The following is a 13,072-nucleotide window of genomic DNA, read 5'->3' on the forward strand; positions in this document are numbered from 1 at the left end:
GAGAAAGCTATGAGGGTCTTCCCCTTCTCTGAGGGGGATACTCTGAGGGAAATACTGACCCAACACACTGAGAGAGCAGAGTGCATCAGTTAGAGTGAGTAGATCTTGAGAATCATTTGAACTGCTGAACAGTTTGTCCAATACGGGTAACCAGAGTCATGCACAATCTAGACTATTTTTAATATATACTTTGGCCACCTCATGTGAAGAGTTGACTCACTGGAAAAGACTGATGCTGGGAGGGATTGGGGGCGGGAGGAGACGGGGACGACAGAGAATGAGATGGCTGGATGGCATCACCGACTTGATGGACATGAGTTTGAGTGAACTCCGGGAGTTGGTGATGGATAGGGAGGCCTGGCGTGCTGTGATTCATGGGGTCGCAAAGAGTAGGACATGACTGAGTGACTGAACTGAAGAGTCATATAGAATGAGTGTGATAGGAAAATGTAATATAATATAGTAGGTGGAAAGAACTTTAGAAGCTAATTGAGCATTTTCATTCAATAGATGAGAATGTGGAATTGCAGAGAGGCTAAGACTTCGGCCCAGGGACATTGAGGGGTTCAGTTGGGACTGGAACCCCTTGCTCTCCAATGGTCTTTTGTTTTCCATCAGTCTGTAGTTGACTGATGTGTGGCTAGGAAACTTCTTAGATGTGTAGCTTTTCTTCCCTAGGAAGTTGACATCATTGTGACTGTGGTTTATTATACATGAGCAGCAACTCAGAATTGTACTTTGATCTTAGGTTAGTGTTTGCTGAGCATTTGAGGCCTTTTTGAATTTTGATTGTTGTGAGTTTCAGCTATGTACTGGATCTTTATCATCAGACTGGAGGGGTCCTGATAAATTTTAGTAATAGGGGAAATATTAGATGTAGTGTGTAGCCTAGAGGACTGTGCTGATTAATTTCTCCAACATTTTGCACATGTGTACATACATACACATGCACACATATCACTGTCCTTTGGAGGAGACTGCTGTCTTAGTGCTTATCAGTGGTAATTACGTTTACTTGTCTGTCATTATGTGCTGAGCTCCTTGTGGGTAAGGACTGGTGATCAACAGGTTCTCAGTGATTTTGAGTAATAGAATGAATGAATAGATGAAACATGTCAGCAGTGCTGATAAAAAAAAATTGAAGAGTTGGCATGCCTTATAATGGTCTTGCTACTGCTACCACTGCTAAGTCACTTCAGTCGTCTCCGACTCTGTGTGACCCCGTAGACGGAAGCCCACCAGGCTCCACCATCCCTGGGATTCTCCAGCAAGAACACTGGAGTGGGTTGCCATTTCCTTCTCCATATAATGATCTTACAGACTTTTAAATATTTTTGGTATGGACAGCACTGTTTAATAAATATGTTAACTTTTAGTGCCTTGATCAGAGTAGGTGGTCAAAATTTTGTTTAGTGAGTATTGCTTGGAATATAGTTTATCTTTTTTGCTGAAGAGTTGAAAATTTTCAGAGGAAACTTCTGATATATAGAATAAGCTATAGGAGGGAGGAGACATAGGTATACCTGTGGCTGACTCATGTTGATGTATGGCAGAGATCAACACAATATTGTAAAGCAATTATCCTCCAATTAAAAAAGAACAATAGCAGCAAAAAAGAATAAGACACAACTGTACTGTAAATAATGATTCTTCTAGGAATGGACCCACTTAAATTAGAGTTTGTTGGAAAAGCCAAACACAACACAAAATAATGATACATCGTAAGTGTCATGAATCTCATGAGAAGAGGTAGACATGTTGGGTATAATAGAAATGCTTCTAGGCCCAGTTTTTGTTTTTATTATTTAATTTTTGGCCACACCCTGCAGCTTAGTTCCCTGACCTGGGATTGAACCGGTGTCCCTAGCACTGGAAGGTGGAGTCTTTAAACACTGGACAGTAAGGGAAGTTCCTAGGCTTAACTTCCATTTCCTTAAAATCAGTGGGTCATGGGTGACCCTGAACAACATTTGCTCTGTCCTTGGGCTCCCATTTCTTCATCCTATCCACATGACCCTCCCTTCCCTTTCTTCCCTACTTGGACTCCAGTTCTTTTAATTTCTTTTCTGTCAAAACAGGGAAGATTCGTTTCACATATGACAACATACGTGTTTCAATGCCATTCTCCCAAATCATCCCACCCTCACCCTCTCCCATAGAGTCCCAAAGACTGTTCTATATATCTGTGTCTCTTTTGCTGTCTCGTATACAGGGTTATCATTTGCATCTTTCTAAATTCCATATATATGTGTTAGTATACTGTATTGGTGTTTTTCTTTCTGGCTTACTTCACTCTGTATAATAGGCTCCAGTTTCATCCACCTCATTAGAACTGATTCAAATGTATTCTTTTTAATGGCTGAATAATACTCCATTGTGTATATGTACCAAAGCTTTCTTATCCATTCGTCTGCAGATGGACATCTAGGTTGCTTCCATGTCCTGGCTATTATAAACAGTGCTGCAATGAACATTGGAGTACACGTGTCTCTTTCAATTCTGGTTTCCTCGGTGTGTATGCCCAGGAGTGGGATTGCTGGATCATATGGCAGTTCTATTTCCAGTTTTTTGAGGAATCTCCACACTGTTCTCCATAGTGGCTGTACTAGTTTGCATTCCCACCAACAGTGTAAGAGGGTTCCTTTCTCTCCACATCCTCTCCAGCACTCTGGTATTCCTGCCTGGGAAATCCCAAGGACAGAGGATCCTGAGGGGGCTATAGTCCATGGGGTGGCAAAAGTTGGGATGCAACTTAGCAACTATACAACAACATACCAACGTTAGTCAGTTACCTTAACTGTATTTATACCTTTAGCCAGTGTCAATGTAGAAACCCAACTGCTGAATATGAAATTATTTCCAAGATACTTATTTTAGCACTGCATATAATAAATAAACAGGGAAATATCTAATAACTGATTAAATAAATGTTTTTGTTCCTATAATGGGGTACTATATAGACATTTTAAATGATGGTATTAAGTATTAACTGACATGAAAAAATGTTCACAATATACTGTTAAGGAAAAAAATGGGTTGCAAAACAGTATGACTAAGCTAAACTGATTTTTGTAAAATGAATGCTCATGTGTAAGAAAACATAAAAACCTCTTTATACCAAAAATAAATTTTTAAAATTTCTGTTAGAGTATAGCTGAAAAAAAAAAAAAAACAGGGAAGAATTTGATTTTAGCTATTTAACACTTACTGAATAAAAGTAAGTGTTGATTTTCACTTAATAATTCTGGAGTTTCATTCTAGATCAGTTCAGTTCAGTTCAGTTCAGTCGCTCAGTCGTGTCCGACTCTCTGCGACCCCATGAATCACAGCACGCCAGGCCTCCCTGTCCATCACCAACTCCCGGAGTTCACTCAAACTCATGTCCACAGAGTCGGTGATGCCATCCAGCCATCTCATTCTCTGTCGTCCCCTTCTCCTCAGCCCCCAACCTTTCCCAGCATCAGAGTCTTTTCCAGTGAGTCAACTCGTCGCATGAGGTGGCCAAAGTATTGCAGTTTCAGCTTTAGCATCAGTCCCTCCAATGAACATCCAGGATTGATCTCCCTTAGAATGGACTGGTTGGATTTCCTTGCTAACCCATAATTTGCCTACCTTCCAAGGGGAAATTTATATATAGATACAACATATATTGGAAAAGGAAATGGCAACACACTCTAGTATTCCTGCCTGGGAAATCCCATGGACAGAGGAGGCTGGTGGGCTATAGTCCATGGGGTTGCAAAAGAGTCAGACACGACTTAGCAACTAAACAAGAACAACAATGATATATATGTATTGCTAAGGGATAGATATATAGACAAGGGATATTTACTCATGTATTCATTCATGCTTCATTTGGAGGAGTAGCTCAGGGTACTCTACCACAATAAAATAATACATCCATGGTTTTCCTTGCCCAAAGGAGACGTTTCCCCTCATTCTAGCAAAAGTCTGGGCCCTTGCTTGGCTGTGGCTCTGGTGACCTCCTTTCTGGGAGTTGCCAAAAAGGAGAAGACACTATCAAGGGTCATTAACCTCAGGCTTAGGAGCCCACTCAGCCGTTGGGTTTCTTTATTGCATCTCTACAGGGCTTATCTGTGCCATTTTTCCTCCCCATTTTCAGTGTCCCCAGGTTGATGACCTTCCAATTCTCTTCTATCCTGAGCCCAATTCTTTTACTCTCCTGCCTTGGTTCCAAGTTACCATAGTACATATTTTATGCCTTCGAGCAATTATTTCAATTGTTACCAATTGATTTTTCTGTTTTCGCATTTCCCTCTAGCTAATGGTCTGTCTTGTAAATGCATTTCCATTTTCCCCACCTCGGGTGAGGAAAATTCTTACAAAGATATATGTTGTTGGGAGGTGTGTTCTTTGTTCCTGCCATTTTATTGTACCTAAGTCAGTGACAACCTGTCTTGGTGTGAGCAGTGAGCAGCTGTGATTGGTTTCTCAGAGCTCTTGACATTTTTGAAATGTATTTAGCTTATTAGAGAATTATATGTGTATATATTATATATATGCATGCTGCTGCTGCTGCTAAGTCACTTCAGTCGTGTCTGACTCCGTGCGACCCCATAGACGGCAGCCCACCAGACTCCCCTGTCCTTGGGATTCTCCAGGCAAGAACACTGGAGTGGGTTGCCATTTTCTTCTCCAACGCATGAAAGTGAAAAGTGAAAGTGAAGGCGCTGAGTCGTGTCTGACTCTTCGCAACCCCATGGACTGCAGCCTACCAGGCTCCTCTGTCCAGGGGATTTTCCAGGCAAGAGTACTGGAGTGGGCTGCCATTGCCTTCTCCATATATATGCATACATACATATATATGGTGCTGGTGCTTCAGTCATGTCTGACTCTGCAACCCTATGGACTGTAGCCCGCCAGGCTCCTCTGTCCATGGAATTCTCCAAGCAAGAATCCTGGAGTGGTTGTCCGTGCCCTCCTCCAGGGAATCTTTCAGACCCAGGGATTGAACCCGTGTCTTTTATATCTCGTGCACTGGCAGGCAGGTTCTTTACCACTTGCTCCACACTATATTATTATAAATACATGTACATGCTTAGGACTGTAAGCAGTGTAAGGAAAGGATATGTAAAATGACCTTAAGATAGAGTTTGTTGGCTTTATATTTGTCTGTGACAATTCTGAACTTGGAAGACCTGTTCTGACTTGCTCTTGGCTGTGCAAAATGTTTTAAAAATTATATTTATTTATCTTTGTGCTGGGTCTTTGTTGCTGTGCAGGCCTTTTTTCTCTAGTTGAGGCAAGTGGGGGCTACTGTCTGTGTGCGGTTGCAGGCTTCTCACTGAGGGGTCTCCTGCTGTAAAGCACAGGCTCTCAGGCATGTTGGCTTCAGCAGTTGTGGCTCGCAGGCTCTAGAGTGCAAGCTCAGCAGTTGTGGTGCATGGGCTTCGTTGCTGCACAGCATGTGGAATCTTTCCAGAGCAGGGTTCCATGTCCCCTGCATTGGCAGGAGGATTCTTAACCACTGGACCACCAGGGAAGCCCCTTGAGTTATTTTAAATAATTTATCTATTTATTTATATATTTCTAGTAGTGTTAGTCGCTCAGTCATGTCCGACTCTGTGATCCCATGGACTGTAGCCCTCTAGGCTCCTCTGTCCATGGGATTCTCCAGACAAGGATACTGGAGTGGATTGCCATTCCTTTTTCCAGGGGATCTTCCCAACCCAGAGATTGAACCCAGGTTTCCTGCATTGCAAGCAGATTCTTTAGCATCTGAGCTACAGGGAAGATATATCTCTAGTTGTTTGTTATTTTTGTTTTTATTTCTTTTTAAAAAAATCTTGATCAGTGTCGTCTTCAGCGCAGAACATTTTCTGCAGGGATGGAAATGTTCCATTTCTGTATTGTACAACTTGGTAGCCACTGGCCACATGTGGTTTTTGAACTCGATATGGGCTAATAAGGTGGGAGAACTGAATTTTTAATTAGTTAATTTACTGAAATAAATTTATTAATTTATTTATTTAACTTCAATTAATTTAAATAGCCACATGTGGCTAGTGGCTGCCATATTGGAGAGTGCAGATCAACTTAAGAATAAGGTCTGTATTTGATTTACTTTTCCTGTGTTATTGGAGTATACCAATTTATTTTCATGGTGTTTGGTGAAGTAAGTTTGTTCATTAACCATGTATTTCCAGAAGTACTCATGGTTAATCTGGCTGTAATGTTAGAAACAGCTTTGTGTTTGGGATTGAAGTTGGCTTGTAATGGTTAGTATAAAATTAGAGTTAGATGACTTGAATTCTTTATGCTTTCCTAAACTTTGTTCACAGTGAGTTATAAAAGCTGAAATAATCTTAACTAAAGATTCTAGATTTACCTTAAAATTCAACATCTCAATATTTATGTTCAAGTAGCAAAAGAATCAGATATATTAGTTGAGAGTTTTTCTTACAGTGACCCAAGGACAAGGAAATCTGTGTGATAGAAACAGGCTGCCTTAATCAGTGCTGATAGGTGCTTATTTGCACAGTTGTTTCATTTTGCTTCTCTTGAGTGAATTCTTGTCAACAGGGCTTAACTGGTCAGTAATTAAATGTTATAGGTATAGTTCCTTTTGGATTCATGGGTATTTTGTTTATACTTAGAGCACAATATCACACTGGGGACTTTAGAGATCGATCAAGAATTTTAAATTTCAAATTGTTGCAGCTTTCCTTTTTTGGCAACTCTACTCAACTCTCATGAAGCCTGTGTGGAGGGACACCTAATTTTTGTGTTACCTTGAATATAAATTACGTGTTACCAAAATATTGTCAAGTTGTCTGACATGGTAAAATAAACAAGTTTAGTACTTTTTGCTTAAGTAAGGCAGGAGACTGTTGGCAGACTTGTAATGACATATCTATGATAGTGTATTTTGGGTAACAGGAAAAATTAAATAAACCCTAATTTTTATCAAAAAAACTTAAATAAGTATCTTTTGGGGATGCTTTTTTGGGGAAACATGTTGATATTTAGTAAACTTATGGTCCAGGTTACACTGAATTTGGGCATTAATGAGCAAAATATTCATAATGCAGACTCATTTCTGTCTGTGAATGTTGCTCAGTTGTATCTGACTCTTTGTGACCCTATGGACTATAGCCTGCCAGGCTTGCCTGTCCATGGAATTCTCCAGGTAACAATGCTGGAGTGGGTAGCTGTTCCCTTTTCCAGGGTGTCTCCCCAACCCAGGCCTTGAACCCAGGTCTCCCGCATTGCGGGTGGATTCTTTACCATCTGAGCCACCAGGGAAGCAGACTCATTCGCTGAAGTTTATTATGAGCCGTACATTCTTCTAAGCATATTAGGCGTGAGACATTATCACTGAGTGACAATTCTACACTGTAGCTGGCCAGGCAGAGTCCACACGTAAAAAGATAATTCATAGTATGTGATAGTATATGAAAAGAAAGCGAAAGTCGCTCAGTCGTGTCCGACTCTGCAACCCCAGGGACTATACATACAGTCCATGGAATTCTCAGGCCTGAATCCTGGAGTGGGTAGCCTCCCTTTTCTAGGGGATCTTCCCAATTCAGGGATCGAACCCAGGTCTCCCACATTGCAGGCAGATTCTTTACGGGAAGCCCAAGAATACTGGAGTGGGTTGCCTGTCCCTTCTCTAGTAGATCTTCCTGACACAGGAATAGAACCAGGGTCTCCCGTATAGTATGTGTTGTGGGCCAAAAGAATGGCTCAGATGATAAGCTTTGAGAACTTTGAGAAGAAGGATGGCTAGTTTTGCCTTAGGATGAGTGGAGAAATTAGGACTTGAACTGAATTTTGTGGAAGCTAGAAGTTATTAAAAAAGAAAAGGAGAGCACTCCAGGCAGGGAGACCAATGTGAGCAGCAGCTTGGATTAGGAATGTGCATGGAGAGTTTGGGAATGAAGAATGGATGTTTGGAATGAAGATTCTGTACGGGACCTGTTAGGAGAGATTGGTCTGGAAGCCAGGAGTGTGATTTCTGAGTGAAAGAATTATTCTAAAGGGAGTAAAGAGCCATTAAACATTTTTGAACAGTGAGAGGATATGTGAGAAGCGAGATTTTCTAAAAATTAATTTCTAGTGTGGAGTGGGCAAGAGAGAGAAAAAATTTAAGTACTGAAGATGTGAGATGGAGAAGGACCTGGACTTTTGTTGCCAGAGTAGGAATAGAAGAGGAAGGCTGACGTAGAGTAATAGCTTATTTGATATATAAGAACTAAATTAATATTTACTTGCTGCCCTACTGTGATTAGGAGGTTTCATGTCTGAGAGACTGGGAGGAAAATGTTTTCAGTGTGGAAGGCTGATTGGAAGGAAAGATGGGTTGAGTTCCAGGTGACAAAAGGACCCAAAGATGGAAAGCCCAGCAGGTAGTTGAAGATGGGAAAGACTGACAGTGGATCTCAGGTTAAAAGCTGTCTGTTTTCCATGGTGTTATCTAATTTATAACAGCAGACTGGTGACTGTGTCCCGGAGGGGATGTAAAGGAGTGGAGAGAGGCAGTTGAGCCAGGGTGTTATAGCTACAGGAAGTTCATGGAGAATGAAACTGAAAAAAGACTTTAAGGTACTTGAGAATTGAGAGCAAAGTTTGAGAGGAACAGTTGGAATTGAAACCTAGGGTACGTGAGCTTTTAAATAAAACCAGGAAGTACAGACCACATATATGTTTTGTTCATGTTGGTTCTTTCAGTGTCTGCTTTTTAATTTTTTTTACTTAATGTCCTGGCAGGGAGATAAAAGGAGGTAGAACTCAAAGTAGTCTAAATAGTTACCTGTTATAAGACTGCTTATATTAATTGGAGGGCATTGGCAGGGTGAAGTCACTAGTTATTTGGATCACTCTGAATCAGTTATATACTGACCCTTATTCCTGAAAATAATTGAAACTGGATTGTAACTTTAATGAAAATAAAATTGAACATTGATGTTATTGAAAATTATATTTTTACTAAATACTACTTAAAAAAATCTCAGTTTCTATGCAGATTTTGGACCTCTGAACTTGGCAATGGTGTACAGATACTGCTGTAAACTAAACAAGAAACTAAAAGTGAGTATTGTGGTGATGTTTATATTTTGATATTAAACTTTTAAACTGTGAAATCTAACCAGTGGGATTGCTATGCACATACCATTTAGTTAGGTAATCTTGATCTTTGGAAACTGAAGTGAGTACTTCACCTAGAAGTTGATATTCATCTACCTGACTACCCCACAAAGGACATGTTAACCTCTTTCATTTTTCAGGATCAGTGGAAACTTGAGCTGAATGAAGTCATTGGAATAGTGATCTAAGAAAGAAAGCACAAATCCTTTTAGGTTGTTGTTAATGAGTCTATCAGGTTCCCTCCTAGGATGATTTTTCTGAAACCTTCAGGTCTGCTCCTAGATGCTGTTACTAGGCGATAAAAGGGGACTGGCTCATCATTGCACAGCAGGAGTTCTGGAGCGTGAGCTTTTTCTGTCTGATCAAGATTGAAATGTTTGTGTGTTTTTTGAAAGCCGTCTCTGTAGCGTTAACAGCCGAGTGAGAATAATGAACTAGCAGCAAGCACTTTACCTATTATGACAGAATTTGGGTCACACATTCACTGTTCATCTGTGTGTTTTTATTTTACATGTAGCTTTCCCCCCCTCAAATTCTAAACATATATAAGGAAAAGTGATATCTATACTGGTAAACATTTCATCACATAGAAGGAAATATTTATCTTTTTCTCTCACCTTTCTAAATGAGGATCTTAAATGAAATGTGTCAGTTTGGAAAGTGAAATCTACATAGTAGATTAAGTGCTAACCATTAAATTATAACAGTTTAATGTTTCTGCTGGGCAAAATGTTACTGGTGTGACATAGACAATGCCTTATACATATTATCTGCTTAGTGATAATTTTTTTATTTGATTGATTTTTATCCAACTTAAGCATAAAAAGCAAGTCAGTCATGAAGAATTTCCTGTAAAATATAAATTCACAAATTTTTGTCGTTTAACTCAAAATGATAAATGGACATGGAATGAGACTAAAGAGATATTTTTATTTTTTATTTTTTTTGTGTGTTTCTAGACTGGTTTATTTCACTTAGCAATGTGCATTTAAGGTTCCTCCTAGCCTTTTTTGTGATGTGTTGACCCACTGAATAATAAATATTCCATTGCCTAGATGTGCTATGATTTGTTTATCTATTGGAGGACATCTTGGCTGTTCCCAAGTTTTGGCAACTGAATAAAGCTTCTATAAACATCCATGTGCAGGTTGTTACGTGAATATAAGTTTTAAACTTATGTGAATAACTACTAAGGAACACAGTGCTGGATCATATTGTGAGATTATGATTAGGCTGTAAATTCTGCCAAAGTAACAATAATATTTTATATTTCTACCAACAGTAAATGAGAGTTCCTGTTGCTCCACATCCCCACCAGCATTTGGTGGTGTGAGCGTTTCAGATTTTAGCTACCTAATAGGTGTGTAGTCAGATCACACTGTAGGATATTTATTTATGTTAATTGAAGTAAAGTTGATTATAAGCTATGTAAGTTACAGGTATACAATACAGTGATTCATACTTTTTAAAATTTATACTCCATTTATAGTTATTATAAAATATTGACTATATTCTCTTATTGTACAATATATCCTTGTAACTTGTTTTAGACATAATAGCTTATACCTTTTAATTTCCCACCCCTCGATTGCCTTTTTCCTTTCCCTCTCTCCAGTGATAACCACTAGTTTTTTCTCTATATGAACCTGCTTCTTTTTTGTGCTATTCACTAGTTTGTTGTATTTTTTAGAGTCTACATATAAAGTGATATCATATAGTATTTATCTTTCTCTGTCTGACATTTCATCAGCATGCTGCTGCTGCTGCTAAGTCACTTCAGTCGTGTCCGACTCTGTGTGACCCCATAGACGGAAGCCCACCAGGCTCCCCCGTCCCTGGGATTCTCCAGGCAAGAACACTGGAGTGGGTTGCCATTTCCTTCTAAAGAGATATTTTTAAAGTAAACAATCATATAATGTAAGATCTGTTATAATCACCTTTGTAGGTAATTGATTTTGAATTTATTGTCTGACTTGAATATGCATAGTATGTACATTTCTTTAACTGAACCTACTTAACATTTTTCAGAAAAGAAATTACTCCCTGTAGTTTAAAATATAAAGTTAAAAAATTTTTTTGAAGTGCAATTTTTTATTTTTAGTAAGTTAAATTTTTTATAATCACCTAGGAAGCAAATAATATCCCCCAAAGGATTTAATAAAAGTGTTTAATAGACTTTTAATAGATAAGTTAACAAGGGTACGATAACTCATAAATAATTGAAATCCTTTTCTTCCTTTTGAAGACCTAGAACTTCACTTCCTTGGTTAGTAGTATTTGATTGGTATAAGCTGGGTATTATAATCAACAAAGTGGAATCAGTCTACTATGTAGACTGATTGAAGAGAAAGGAATCATTATTAGGGACACAAAACTTCTGGTCTGATTCAGTGTTCTATATGTTGTTGTTGTCTGACTCTTAGAGGCCCCATGGACTACAGCACTCCAGGCTTCTCTGTCTCTCACCATCTCCCAACTTCATAAAAGTAGATGGATTGAATTAAGATTATTTTTCTATCATATTCTGTACTAAACAGTATGAGTAAGTGTATAAAGGACTTGTTTTGATTTGCTTTCATTTACAAAGCTTTCTTTCAACATTATATAAAGTTCAGAACAGTCCTCTTGGTTCATTTCGGTGATCAGATAATCTGATGGATGCCGGGAATGAATGACATTTTTAGTTTTGGTGCAGTTAATGGCACCTTGTTGTTTGCTGAGGGAATGAATTTTAAATGTTAATAAGTCATGGGTTATCTCAATAAAGCATACCAGGTAGAATCTCTTTATTAGAAGAAAAAGACTTGCTTTACCAATTCAAAGCTACAGTCACTTCAGCCTTATGGAATCTCAGTTTGCTCTAAAATAGAGACTATAGAGCTCTCAGAGAGATGGTTAGGATTATATGTCTAGAGGTTAGAAAACAGGTTTAAGAAAGTTTTGTGAATTTTGAAGTCCTATACAAAAGGAAGGTAACGTTTGTGAACTCTGATAGAAACTACAATAAAGACACTTCTTCAACAAAGTTTATGAACACCTTCTCAGTTTCACAGCTGTCATTTCCATATGAGAAAGCTATCTGATATAATTTAGGAATCTAGATGACCATTGAGTCCAGCCTTCTGGTTTCATAAGTGCAGACAGGAAAGCCCCGGAGAGGCATGTGACTTGCTCAAGGATGCAAGGTAAAGTCGGGGCCAGGTTCCCAGGCCCTTGACCGCATCTTTCATGCTCTTATCTCCACCTTTCCTGGTAACTGCAGCCTCTGGCTTGTCATTTTCTGTGCTCACCCACAGCCCAGCCCTGACTCACTTCCCCTTGCTGTCCCACTGTGGTCTCATAGCTCCTCTGCCTCTTTCTTTGCTCCAGTGACTGTTCCTGCCACTCTGGCTGCTTTGCCTCCAGGAACCCAGATTCTAGGCTTTCTGATGTTGAACGTACCCTCCTTGTTACGTGCCTCCCATATTGTCTCTCTTAACCCTTGTGTAACTGCCAGACCTCAGTCTCCCTATTCCTTTCACTCCCTATCCTGTCAGTTGCCTTCTGACGTCTCTTCTCTGTAGCCCGTGATCACTCATTTTGATGAGACCTTTGACACCTTACTTCCATGCCTTCTGTCTTTCTCACCTTGACAACTCCCACTCTTCCTGGCAGGTGATTTCATGCACCAATTTACTGATTTACTGAAGATTGCAGTCCCCCGGCCTCTCCCAGCTGTGTACTTTACCCCAATCATATTGCTGCTCCACACAATTGCATGTGACATCTATCTGACAGTGAAGTGCCCTTGCCCTCTGGTTTGATAACCCCTCATTCTTTAAGACCTTGTTCTGGCACCATCATGTTTTGTAAGCATCTCCTTGTGCTGCAGTCAATACAAGCTGGGAGGTGCTGCCTTGTTTTCCCATAATTCTCTGTGCATATCTCTATTATTGATGAGTTTTAATTTTACCTGAAATTATCA

The 13,072-nt window shown here is 39.5% G+C and overlaps 1 protein-coding gene across 7 annotated transcripts in view; it reads left to right on the forward strand.

Moving 5' to 3' along the window:
- The window catches only part of CDC14A (cell division cycle 14A), a 180,894-nt gene that overhangs the window by 16,388 nt on the left and 151,434 nt on the right, over positions 1-13,072 (forward strand). For all 7 annotated transcript variants that reach the window (XM_055403615.2, XM_055403616.2, XM_088835517.1 and 4 more), the window contains exon 3: positions 8,976-9,051. In XM_055403615.2, coding sequence (XP_055259590.1) covers positions 8,976-9,051 — 76 coding nt within the window. The remainder of the gene's footprint in view (positions 1-8,975; positions 9,052-13,072) is intronic.

The sequence above is a fragment of the Moschus berezovskii genome, chromosome 4, assembly GCF_049115385.1.
Source record: "Moschus berezovskii isolate FMDL1 chromosome 4, NW_MosBer_1.0, whole genome shotgun sequence".
Classification (NCBI taxonomy): domain Eukaryota; kingdom Metazoa; phylum Chordata; class Mammalia; order Artiodactyla; family Moschidae; genus Moschus; species Moschus berezovskii.